The sequence below is a fragment of the Oreochromis niloticus genome, linkage group LG9 (genome assembly GCF_001858045.2).
Source record: "Oreochromis niloticus isolate F11D_XX linkage group LG9, O_niloticus_UMD_NMBU, whole genome shotgun sequence".
NCBI lineage: Eukaryota > Metazoa > Chordata > Actinopteri > Cichliformes > Cichlidae > Oreochromis > Oreochromis niloticus.
In genome coordinates, this window is record NC_031974.2 from 16,418,744 (window position 1) to 16,431,934 (window position 13,191).

The 13,191-nt window shown below is 41.4% G+C and overlaps 1 protein-coding gene across 2 annotated transcripts in view; it reads left to right on the forward strand.

Annotated features, from left to right (window-relative positions):
- Positions 1–1,444: 1,444 nt before the first annotated feature.
- The window catches only part of ptprn2 (protein tyrosine phosphatase receptor type N2), a 145,294-nt gene continuing 133,547 nt past the window's right edge, over positions 1,445–13,191 (forward strand). Inside the window, exon 1 of one of the 2 annotated variants that reach the window (XM_005448928.4) lies at positions 1,445–1,836. In XM_005448928.4, coding sequence (XP_005448985.1) covers positions 1,725–1,836 — 112 coding nt within the window. In that variant the 5' untranslated portion in view covers positions 1,445–1,724. The remainder of the gene's footprint in view (positions 1,837–13,191) is intronic. The other variant, XM_013277574.3, reaches the window with a different exon arrangement.

Sequence of the window (13,191 nt, forward strand, 5' to 3'; positions counted from 1 at the left end):
ACTGGGGACAGCAAAGCTTCTAGTTTCAAAAAGTGGCACGAGGTAACAATTTTGGAATTTTGATGCAAATGATGCATTTTTTTTTTTTTTTATTTGCTTTTATTTTCTCTCTCCTACAGTTTTTTTTATCTTGTTTGTCTCCAGTAACCCCCCTTTCCTCTTCATCCTAAACCTGGATGCCTTCCTCTCACTGATTTTGGGTCTACTGGTGTCACTTCCTGTTAAAAAGGGGTTTTTTTTCTCCTCACCACTGCCAAGTGCTTGTTCACAAGGGATCATATTATCATTGGGGTTTTCTCTTTAGTGTCGCAGAGTGTTTGCGTTACAATAGGAAGCAATATTCTTCTTTCTTGTGCACTCATTTATGATCCTGGGTGTATATTTGTGTTGGGATCTGTTAAAATGTTTCCTCATAACTTTTTTTTATTCTCTTTAAAATTTGGATCTCCATCAGACCTGTTACCACAGATTTTCAGTCCAGTTCTTGTGTAGTTTGGCATGCCTCAGCCTTTTCCCCGTTTTCCTTCCAGAAGAACGGCTTCTTTAGAGCCTCCCGTCCACTTAGATCTTTTCTGATGAGGCTTCACTGAACAGTAGATGGATGGGTCAGCTGAACGGCCAGATGCATCTCTCTGGTCCTGTGTCAGGTCTTTGATGTTTTGGGGTTTTTCCCCCCCCAGTTTTTTAAGGACATGTATTTCAGATCCGTTTCATCTGCTATAGATAGTTTTTAGATTCACTGCTTCATCTTTTGTCCTCCACGTGGGAACAAACGATGTGCTTTGGCCGTATTTCGTTGATGTCACCAGTTCATCTAAATTTCAGGGTTAAAATGAACCTAGCAGATTGTAATACATAATTCACTTTAAGTTTTATTGAATTTTTTTCCACTGGGATGTTTTAGAAAATCTGATGTAGATAAAGAAAAAGATTACAGCTATGATGAACACAAAAGGATACATAAAAAAGTACTGTATAAAAATGTAAAGGTAAGGCGATTTTATTCCTTGAAAAAAAACTTGATAAAATATGTTTTTAATGTGTGTATATATATATATATATGATATAATATTATATTAATATTAGCCCTTTATTTATTTTAAATATGATATAAATTTATATTGTATTTATGTTAATATAAATACAGGGCTTTGTGTCTTTTGGTATCTCGGGGAAGTGGCTTTTCCGCACCTGTACTCTAGAAATGTAGTAGCAGCTCATTCATTGATATTCATGTGCAGTATTTCTGTAACTCCCCTGCAGTGCACGTCATTTGTTTCCCCCAGTCATCTTAATCAGATCTATCAATCAATCCGAAGTTGTGGGGGTTTTTACACCCACCCCCCTCCTTCCCCGGTTTCTGTATGTTGGCTGCACGGCTTTCGGGCAGTGATCATTCACATCTCCGCTCTCCTTTCCATCCATGCACCCCTCCCGGCTCTGTTGCATGCTGCACGCATCATCCCTCCTCACCATGTGTGTGTTTGACGTCAGAAACTTAGGAGGGGCTCCTCCGTGAGGCTGGTTGCTGTTTGTGGTGCTGAAACAACGCCTGTATTGTGTTGCCGTTTAGCCACTTCGGCTCCAGTTTCTACCCGTTTTCTTCGTATTGTTATTATTATTATCCGAGCCCTCCGACATGCTCTCTCTGTGAGAGTCTCCTCCGAGCGGCCGACACTTTGAGTTTGGCGTTAAACAACATGCTGTTTTAGCGGAGGTGAGCGATGGATTGGAGTATAGGCAGGAGCGGTATGGATTCAGTCTGGTGTCCCGTCCTCTTCGCTGCATTGGCTGTCAGCCTTTGCTCCTCACCTGCCCTCGCCGACAGAAAATTTGGTAAGCAGCTGTGCTCCACTTTCTTTTATTGCTTTTTCCCCCTAACATATCAAGTGTTTTGGGTTTTTTGTTGTTTTTGTTTTGTAAATACGCTCACAGGCTCTGTCCGTGGTGCTAAATCCTCCCGAGTTGCCCTCTTTTGGCTGGATCTCTAATATAAACAGTTGCTCTCTTTGCAGAAAAGTTCCTAAAATGCATGCTGAGACTCATATTGTCGGTATTTGCAAACAGCATATCACCATCTTCATGCAAACTTACCTGTGCCGTGGGCAAGACTGGATGAAACCTGAACAGGGAAAAGTTACATAACCTCTCAGGCCTCATGGACACAATCTTTCCTGTAACACTTTTTGTGTGTGTGACCACCTTTTACCTCCTACATCACTAGCAATGCATCCCATTTCATATGCCTTTACCAGTTTCCCAATACATAAAAATTACTCACACGTTCCCTTAAGGAGCATGCAATTTTAAACTCAGTTAAATATTTGATGACATCCTATATGCTCCCCGGGAAAAGAGGGCATATTTCATATTGCTGTGTTTCATATTCAGACTTGGCTGAGGTAAATTTTCATTACCCTTGATTTGTTCTTCCAGCCCTGCCTCAGACACTGCTCTGTGATTTGAAAGAAAAGAGTGGCAGATGTCCAAAGAGTGATGTATTGGAGCGGCCGCAGTGATAATTGTGTCCGTTTGTTCAGACAGATGAGAGATTAAATGATTCATTTTCCTGCTTCAGTAGTGTGCGAGCTAATTTACACTGGAAAAAAAAAAAATCAGATGTACTGATCCAGGATCAGGAGGCAGAGCACATATCATCATAAACTTTATCATGAGCTAGAGGCGAATATAGGTCTCTGGTCGCCTCTCCTGCTCTGATGATTCATACAGACACTGAGCTGCATCATATTCTGTATATTTAGAACAGGAGGAAGCCCTTTGGTAACCTGTTTTCTTATTTTCTCATATATACACACACATTCTAAGTGATTAGATTAACATATACAATAATATAGAAAGCCTAGAACTTACCCTTTTATTCACTGGGTATTTCTCCCTGCAAGTTGGCTAATTTATTCTTCAAAATCTTGTGAATGAGTCAGTGCTCATATTCCCCGAGTGCATTTCTCTCATTGAATTCTCAGAGTGTTTTTCTGTGTGTGTGAATGAGGTCTCCATTGTCAGAGTGTGGCTGAGAGTTGGGGATGGTTATTGTTTTTAATTAGCCCCACTGCGGATTATGCCATGTCATAGGGAAGATTTGGATCAAAGTGCACTCATGATGTGACTCTATTTATATAGCATATGTAAAGCTCTCTCCATATGTATATATCTTGGTCTAAAAATAACCACATCTTTGTGTTTGTGTGGGAGAGACGGTGAGAGCACGCTGTGCGTGGGTGTATACATCCTGCATGTCTGAGAGCACATGAAAGCCAGACGGTGAAAATAAGTCTGCAGCTACAAGCTCTGAAAATGCAGTTAATGGCTGTGATATTTAAGTAGTGGTGTGAATTTATGGCCATACGCACAACATTTTCCACATTGGCTCAAAGACTCCACCCCTGAGACACTTCAGCAGTTATCCAAACCTATTATTGGCTGTGTGGGAATAAAGAGATGAGCATTAGTGATCATTAGTGTTTTTATCGATTCTGCATACAGGTCAACTCAATTATTGATTCCTGATAAATGTTCTTTGTAGAATGAAAAGACCAACACCAAAGACTGTATATAAAAGACTGATATGGCACTATGACATCACTAGATAGGCACACCCTGTTTGATTGGTTGTTTTTAAATAAATAGGACAAATATGTTTCATACATTAAAGAAGACGACTTAAAACTGGTGACGAGACCATTGACTTATTGGGGGAGTGTTACTGAGGTTATAGATCAGGTAAAGCTGTACAAGTCATCCATTGCTAGCTTTTAGAAAGAATACAGGTTTAAGCTGCATTATGTGGGGGGCAAAAGTATCTGGATAACATCACCTAATCTTTGAATTCAGGTGTTTTCAGTCCTGTTATCACAGGTGTATAAAATCAAGCACCTAGCCATGAAGCCTGCCATCAGCTAAGAGATATTAAGTGTAAGAGATATTCTTGCAAAGTAGGAGTGTTTAGGAAGCACAACAACTGAGTCACAAAGAGGCAGACCACGTTGTCAAGGTTTGCAGGTTTTAGACCCGAATGCAGACTTCTGAGGCAGACTTCATGAACAAAAAACAAAACAAAGTAGGAAAAAAATACAGTAAGTAACACAGAATTTATGTTATTTCATTTCCCACGCACAAAGAAGGATGGACAAGAACACCTTATGATTCAAGAAAGACCTAAGGAAACCGGAGGCTTTAAATAGATACTGGGAGACTGGAAACATCGGGGTAACAAAACACAGCTGAAACCAATTCTGGCAATATTGAAGGAAATGAAAGTAATGACACAACAAATTGCATAAGAGAGACAAACACTTGACAGCAATGTACAGGATGACACCAGGAAGGCTAATTGGAACTAAAATGCAGGGAATCAAATATAAAGTAATCTAGAAAAAAAAATTTTTATAGGGCAATGGATTAGAAAAGTAGCAAGAACTAAAATCTAATCAGATTCTAGAGTTCAAACAGAAACTAGAGACAACAGGCTCAGCCTTAATATAATCCTTAACATCAGCACCAAAACTGTGTGTTGGGAACTTCAATACATGGGTTTCAATGACCGAACAGCTCCAGTAGGTGTAATGTGTAGGTGCACCAGTATGTTTGTCCATATAGGGTGCGTCATTATTGGCTTCACCTTCCAGACCCAGAGGCTGAAAGCACCTTTTTTTTGTACACTCTGTGGCCCAATCAATGAATCAATGCAACTGGCAGAAAAACATGCCAGCATTGTAATAAGGGCCTGATAAGCTTGGAGGAACAGGATTTTGATGGTTGGACACCTCTGAACCTACTTAAACTGATTCTCGATTCCCACCCCTAGTAATAATATAACAACAGCAAAAACATAGAAACACGAGATTAGAATAAACTCACTCTTTGCTGCTTCGCTCGGTGCACAGATAATCATCTGTTTTGCAACATAGTATGGCCAAGATTTACAACAGAGACAATTTTTCTTTTCATTATGTCTTGAAACGTGTGACTGGGCCCATAAACTTAGCAGGAAAGTGTTTTAGATGTCAAGACTGAAAGCTGTTTTCCAACAGACTATAGAACTGGAAGTGTTTTTACAACCACAGCTATTGCCATCAGCAGGTTTGTGGCTGTTCTGCACTGGCTTTGTTTACTGGACCTAGAAGCTACATCCATGTTTTATACTGTCTATAGATAAGAAGAGAAGCAATATCTAGAAAATATTAGTGGTTTTAAATCGGATTTTAATTTTTGAAGCATTTACAGTTGTAATTATAAAGCCTTAACGAATTGGTTGCAAGAGAGTCAGAAATACATCTAGCATAAAAATTGAATGCCTACAAATGTAAATGAAATGCAAATAAGAAAAACTGAGTGAGTCCATTTGTTGCTTTGTTGGTAGATGGACTTTTTAAAGAAAGTATAAAGCAACTGATGTTTCGTGGGTTCATGTTGTAGTAATTTACTAAATTAATCAGCTTAAAAGCATAACGCTAAACTAAATTACAGCTGTTCTGTGTGCTGTTAGGTTTTCTAACGTGAACTATTTTGGCTGCAAAAATTGAATCCTAAAGAAGATAAAAGTAAATTTTCCTCAAAGTTAAATGATCTTTTCTCCTGGCAGCTACAATACCTACAATAGCCTAAAACATGCCACCATTACCCACCACTGTTGAAACTTTAAACCCTTTATTCCTCCTGTATTTGCTGTTCGTCGTCTCTGTGATGCACTAAAGTTTTAGATTGGTTTAGACTGGCTCACACAGCGTGCTGTTTCGTCGCCTTGACCCAGCTGCTGACGTCTGAGCGGCTTCTTCTGGGAGGACGCTCTGTTCTTCCAAAGACTGGGAGAGGTCATGGACTGGTTAACGCGTTTCCAACTTGTTCCCACCCAGGTGACTCACTAACCAGCCTTGAGTCTGCCGCCTTGAAAGTGAGATGTAATTCACAAGCACAGCACTTGTAAATTAACCAAAAGGCAGCGGCATTTAAAAAGCTTAACAGCACTCTTACACTTTAATTTTGCCTTAGTGTACGCGACGGCCTGCTGTGCTTGTAATTGATGAAAGAGTCAGAAAGATTTTTATCAAAGGATTGGCAACTATTCATCTTTATTTGAAGAGTGCTGAAAGGTTAATGCCTTGTTTACACAAAGTTAGAAAAAGCGGAATTTAAATAATGAATTTATTGACTCCTGCAGAGATTGTAGCCAATAGAAAATTAGCAGAAACCGACTTTTGCGCATTAACACTCTAGTGCCTTGTGATCAGTATTTCCATCAGGATTGTTGTTAAAATTCTGTTCAGCATCTCTGCTTTGTTTGCAGAGGTTTGGCAGTGACTTGAATCCCAATACAACTACTGAAAAAATCCCAGTGTTTGTTAGCTATGCAGGTAGCTTTTCTCCAGCTTGCAGGTGCTGTGCTGTTTATGAGAAAAAATGTACTTTCAGCAACACTTGCTATATGTAAATAATAAAAGAAAGAAATATTAATCCTTTAAAGGTTATGAGCAGCTCTGAGGATCTAATAAAGGGAAAGCAGAGCAGTCTAGCTGCTACCGAGGTGTTGTCACGATTCTAATAATGCACACACAAATCTAGCAGGAACACTGAGATCAGACTGAGCAGAGTTTAACATGGACACGCGGGGCTTGTGACAGCCTCTGAGCAAATCTGTTCCACCCCCCTCAACACACTTTAGGAAACCTACTTCCTTTTTACACACAAATTAAGGAGTGTTAGAGGATATATTGATTGATACGTGACCTTTCTCCAATGTGTACATTGTGGATGTGCTTTAAGGCTGCGCTGTCTGGTTTTTTTCTTTACAGCTGGCTCTCAGCAGCCACCGCCTAACATACCCAGACAAGTGGGATTTGATTAACTGGCTGCTGAGCTGTATGTATTTTGCCACAGCCCTCTGTCATCCAATAGATATCAGGACTGAGTGGTAATCAAGCATCTCATAGTGGTAATAAATCAACAGAGGCGATCGAAATGTGCAGCAGTATTAGGATTGATATTTTACTACAGCACAGATTATGAACATGGTGAAGTCTGCATCCACAAGCAGGACATCTTGCTTCAGTGGAAGTCAGCTTTTTTCATCCTTTATGCTGCGTGGTTTAGGATGTCTTCTTTTTTGTGGTACTAGGACACAAAATGTGCATTCCCCCAACCTGTTGGCAGCGGTTTCTGGAGGCTGCTCGGTGTCACTGGGTGAACTGGGTGGCAAACAATGCAAAGCACCAAAAACCTCTTGACATTGCTTTGGTTGTAGAATGCTGTGGTTGTCTGTAGTTCTTCATGTTTCTCTGCAAATACTTGCTAACTAAAAAACTCAAACAAGTGTCAAGTGAATTTTGAAACAGGTTGGCACAACTTGTGTCACACTCTGTGTCACACTTTTCACTCTTTCGCTATAGTTCGGAGAGTAGCTGGACAGGGTTTGTAGACAAGTCACTTCCATTCAAACTATGACGTCAGCAAAATGCTAGCGACCAAAGCAAACACAAGGACGTTTTTGCCACCAGTTGGGGAATACACATTCCCTAGCAACAGGTGGTTGCCAGGGGGTGATCACTGACAAGTCTGTAGGTCTGCGTGACTGGACTGGGCAATCATTTTCCCAGTGACTGCCATGAAGTTAATGCCACATTAACTTGTCCACCAGTGCAGTATGTAAAACCTCAATAGAAGAAGGTGCAGTGTATTTGAAGCTGTTACCATAGACCAGGGGTGGGGAACTCCAGGCCTCAAGGGCCGGTGTCCTGCAGCTTTTAGATATCAACCTGGGTCAGCAGACCTGAATCAAATGATTAGTTCATAACTGACCTCTGAAGAACTTCAACACATGTTGAGGATTTAGCCATTTGAATCAGCTGTGTTGGACAAAGGACACATCTAAAACCTGCAGGACACCTGCCCTCAAGGCCTGGAGTTCCCCCACCCCTGCCATAGACGGTATATGAAAGATCAACCCAGTCATCACACAGTAGAAAGGCTTTGGATGTTTTTAAGCCTCAATTTTAATAATTTGGCTGCTTTCATTTGATTTTTTGGGACCATTTTATTTAGAATTTACAGAAATTTCACTTAAAAACTAGAGCGTGCTGTGCCGTATCATATTGTCCCCAGACATACTGGTATAAATAAATTTTTACATGATCAAAAAAAGTGTAATATTATGATATCAGTGGTTTATTAAGACCATGAGTTTGTTTCCTAGCCCACACAACGACACAAGCCCGAGAACGTCTGAGAGCGAGAGCGGGTGCCGGTCTTGAGTGGTACTGCTTCATCAACCTCCAACAAAGTAGGCTACACTTTTACACTATTCAAAAAAAACCTGTTCCTGATAAAGGTGGAAACAACAAACTCGTTTCACCACTTGAAAAAAACAAAAAACACCAGGAGTACCACTAAGCTATGAAGACACACGAGGAGGAGGTGCTAGCAGCTGGTGATGTGCGACCCAAAAGTAAACAAATGACTCAGCAGAGTGTCACCGGAGCGCTCACTCACTGCACTCAATATGACAGAAAGACCAAACGATGGATGGGAATTACTGATGCAGTTAAATGATGGAAAAGCAGAGCTTTAAGCAGCTGGTTAAAAAGAAAACACTACCTGGGCTACATTTCTGCTTTTGACTTATCCTTTGTCACTATAAATAATGGTGTGTCACTACTATTGCACTATAATACTGCTGCTGCTTCAGGCAATAGATGCACACTTCAGATGAGGTAGTCTGTCATCACTGACAGTAGCTCATTGGAAAAGAAGGATGGAAAACGCCCTTTATTTTATTTGCACTAATAAATGCTGCTGCCTGCAAGCTGCAATCACCATAATTATCATCATTGCAAATTTCCTTGAAATTTTGTGATATAATTTTGAGGCTATAGCCTCCACCCCTAGCTGTCAGTACAATTAAAACACAGAAAGTCATATTATTTGTCGGATAATTCCTTTAAAAACACCAGTACCACTTCCGACACCCACCCCAGAGGTCCTTGTCAGTAGCTCGAATTAGCTCGCACACAGCAGCCACCTGTGTCAGCATCCACCTGTCAGATAAAGTGGGCGTGCCCCTGAAATTGATGTGCGCATATTTGAAAATGAATGTGGATAAAGTTCATTCCTTCATCTTGACCCTAAAATTGTTCTGTTACAACCTTTTATTCCTTTTGGATGTGCCAAGCAGGCAATACTTCCATAAATACACGGACAAAGAAAATATAAATTTGATGCAGAAATATCTGCTGCTGACAAGTATGAAGAAGAGGAGTTGGGAGGTTCTCTTTGGTGCTTTGAATTAAACCACAACAAGTTCATAGTGGCAATATGGGCAATTATGTTTACAGGTGTATAGCCTAAAATGGAGAAGAGCTTACCTGAGGAAGTTAAGGGAGCAAAGGAGTGATCAAAGATCTTCTGCACAAACATATCTGCACCAGATTTCACTGTAATCCATCTGCTGAGATATTTTACTTTGGGCCAAAGCAGAAGGACATATAGTCAAACACCTCATGCATGTATGTATATGAGTTTTCTAGTAATGAAAACTCCTCTGCCACCAAAATTCCTAATTAAGTTAAAACTCATATAAGGACGAGAACTAATATGACTGCCAGACTAATAAAACCCGGCTTTGATGGCTCTCCTACTCTCAGTAAAGGTCACAGTGCGTTTTTCGTTTCTCTCAGGACGTCTGAGTCATCTTGACTGGTCTGTTGGAGGGTCAGGCCAAAGCGCCGGCCTTCAGCTCAGCCTTTATTGACACTTCGTATGAGGAGCCCTTCTACAATTCACTAAGGCCTTTGACTCATGTAATAAATGGCAAACCATTTATTGGATGAGTTTTTATTGTGCAGTACATCCCCCTCTTCATGCACATGGCAGCACAGGATGGTTAAATAAGCATTTGGTGTGTTATTTGGAAAGCCTGTTTTTCCAAATTAATAAACTCAACAGCTGCAGCATTCAGTACGAGTGTAACTGATCTAACATTAACAGTTCTGCCATCATCTGTTGCTGAATATAATATATATCTATTGATTCTTGCTAATAAAGCGCATACGGTGTTGTAAAGGACCTCTTCTCAGCCGCACTATGCAGGCACACAGCTGCTGGAAGTCTTGTTTTGAGGATGACATGAATCGCAGACTGATAAGCTATTTGAGCGACGCTGTTTTTCAGATTGTTTGGGAAACTGGTATTTTGGAGTTTTTAGTTGATTTCACAATTGTACCCTTGAAAGTGCAAAGAAAAAAATGCAAAACAAAGCAGGCTGTGTATCCATGGCCTGGGTTGCTTCCACGGCTGGTGTGATAACAGGCGGAGTGTGGATTTTCTTTGTGATTCAACAGATGCTCAGAGGAGTGTGTTGGGAGCACGGCGGCTGGCTGTTCCTGTGTCTTTCCAGGCAAATGTCGGCAGCTTATGAGAGGAATGAAGTCAGAATTGTGTCAAGATAGACGTGTTGAGACGATACATCTCGTTAGGCTCTCTTCAGTTCAAGGTGAACCTTGAAGATATTCTGGGTCAAGGAGGAGGAGTGCCACCAGAGAGGCGAGGAAGGCAACATGTTCCAGGGGAAGTCTGCTTTTCTTTTAGACGCTAAAATTAGTTTATAGTTCAGTAGAGGCTCTTTCTTCCTCTGAGACTTGTCAGGTGTAAGAACATGACGCATTTGGACCTTTACGTTGATTAAAAACACAAACAAAGAAAGCGTTTTCCCGCTTGCGTGCCAACAACAGTGCAAAGAACGTGCTCCTTTTTGCACTCTCTCGCCTCTGCACACACCTGAGCTTCGCCGCCTCGTGACGCAGCGAGTGTTAAAAACATCATCGGTTTTTACAAGGAGGAGTGGACGGCGTTTCTCAAGGTTCAAATTAACCGGTGTCGGTAACGGGGTCAGACTGAAGGTCACCTCTGTGTGGCGGAGCTAAGATTTATAATGAGGACAATAACACAGTAATGAGGATTCTGAAAGCTGTGAGCTGAGCACAGGAATTAATCTATACTATCTCAGCTGTGATTAAAGCAGTAACGTTCCGGTTTTGCCTTTGGGGGATGCTGATTAATACTCTGGGCCATTTCTCAGTGCAGCAGGAAAGGAAAATGACTGTTCGAAGGGAAAAAAGCAAAAGAGAGATGGGTGTTTTCCTATATTTGTGACCAACTGTCTCATTTGAAGTACATTAGTAACATATATCTCCTCCAGCTCTTGAAAAAGGATCATTGAGCACTATTTGTAAAACCCCCAAGATGACGTCTACAACAAAGAAGGTGCACAACTTCACCTACTTTCAGTGGATGAGGTCTAAACTCAGTAGCTAGTTCTACCATCTCTTAGGAAGTTTGGGTAGCATCCTGCTAAGCTCTCTCATCAGTAGGTTTTTAGCGTCTTTTGAGGCAAAGACAAAGAACAACATGGCACGTACAATTAGCAGCAAGCAGGTGGAGCATTTAACAGAGAACTGAGGTTTAAAGAAGGCCCAGGATTAGAGTGCTTCCTTTCATCAGGTCACCAGAAACACAAATCCTAATGAATGCCAATGACTCTCTTGCAAATCAGCTTCTCATCAGAGTCTGTCTTGTGTCTGTAAAAGATCGATATAGCTAGTAGTCCATCAGCCAAGTTGCCTCCTGGCTGATGGACTACTTTCTGTTTAGGGCCAAGAATTTGGCATTTTGGTCACCACCCTGGTGTTTTGTTGGTGCCAGAAGTGGTCATGTTTTGATAAGAAGCTGTAGTGCTAAGTTAACAGCTATCATAAGCTAGCTCAGTATATCATGACTTTAGAGCTTAATACAGTTTAAATGGAGGACTAATGAGAAAAAACGACCGTTCGTCCGTGCATCCCTCCATCTTCTGCCACTTCTCTGGGATCAGGTTACGATGTTAGCAGTCTCAGCAGAGACGTCAAGGCCTTCCTCTCCCGGCTACTACCTCCAGCTCATCAGGGGAAACACTGAGGCTTTCCCAAACCTGCTGAAAGATACGATCTCTCGACTCAGTCTGGAGTATGCCCTGTGGCTTCCTCCCAGTCACCTTCCCCGAAACCCATCAAGGAGACATCCCAGTCAGATACCTAAACCACCTCAACTGGCTCCTTTCAACCAAAACCATCCATCATGAGAAAAACGTTTTTTCTACCAGGACATAAACATCCGTATTTCTGCCATAAAGACGGAAGGGTTGACAAATGGCACTAGTTGGTAGCATAAATAGTTTAAAATGAGTGTGTTTTAACCCCCTTTGCGGTCACCCTGGGGGCCACAAATTTAAATAATGGGACTTGGATACTGCTGAATGCCTCAGCATTTAAAATCCACCTGAATATACACTGCCTTTCCTTTTGGATAGCCTAATATTGATATTCATCTTGCAATGGGGTGATTATGCAGAAGCATTACACATGACACTCACATAAAATATAAAATCTGTTCCTCCATAAAGCATGTAAGGTAAAATATTAGAGCAGGAATGCTATTTGTTCAGTTTATGTTGCGTTATATTTATTTGCTTTTTCCAAATTTAAAGTCAGCTAAGAGAAGGGCTTTATGTGTGCAATTTATGTGTGTTTGTAGCCTTTACACTGAGGACTCTCCTCAGTGTAAAGAGGCCAGGCCAATCCCAGTTTATACACACACCCTGTTTATTTTGCCCTCTTTGTTACGCACTCATACACATCAATGCCCGCTCCGCTCTATGTCGTCATTCTTTTCAGAGGTTCTCTCAGCGCCTGCTGTGCTCCTGCCCTACTATATATAAGAGGAGAGGTTAATCAGCAGATGCACGCCAGGTGTGCCACCCTCCTCAAACGAATCACTTTCCCTCCTCTCTTCACAGCTGAGCCAGAAAACCACACCCCACTGCCACGGTGTTTTCACGGAGTCAGAAATGTGATGCCTTTGGGTGTCTGTACCAACTGCAGCCATGAAAATGCCAATCCCTCAGTGACGAGAGGTGTTCTGACCAGGGAGAGGCATGGAGACAGTTTCATATCAATTTCCTCTCATCTCATCTGGATCTGAAGGCGTTTAATTCCACAGGTGGTACAGCTGAGTAGTTTCATTTTAAGCTGTGAAATTACCACTCAGGCACATAAATGACTTGAGGCCAACAAAGATGTCATTTCGCTCCCATTTGCATGTCATCGATGTCACATCTGCAGGACAGTAAAGTCCAAACACCGAGGCGTG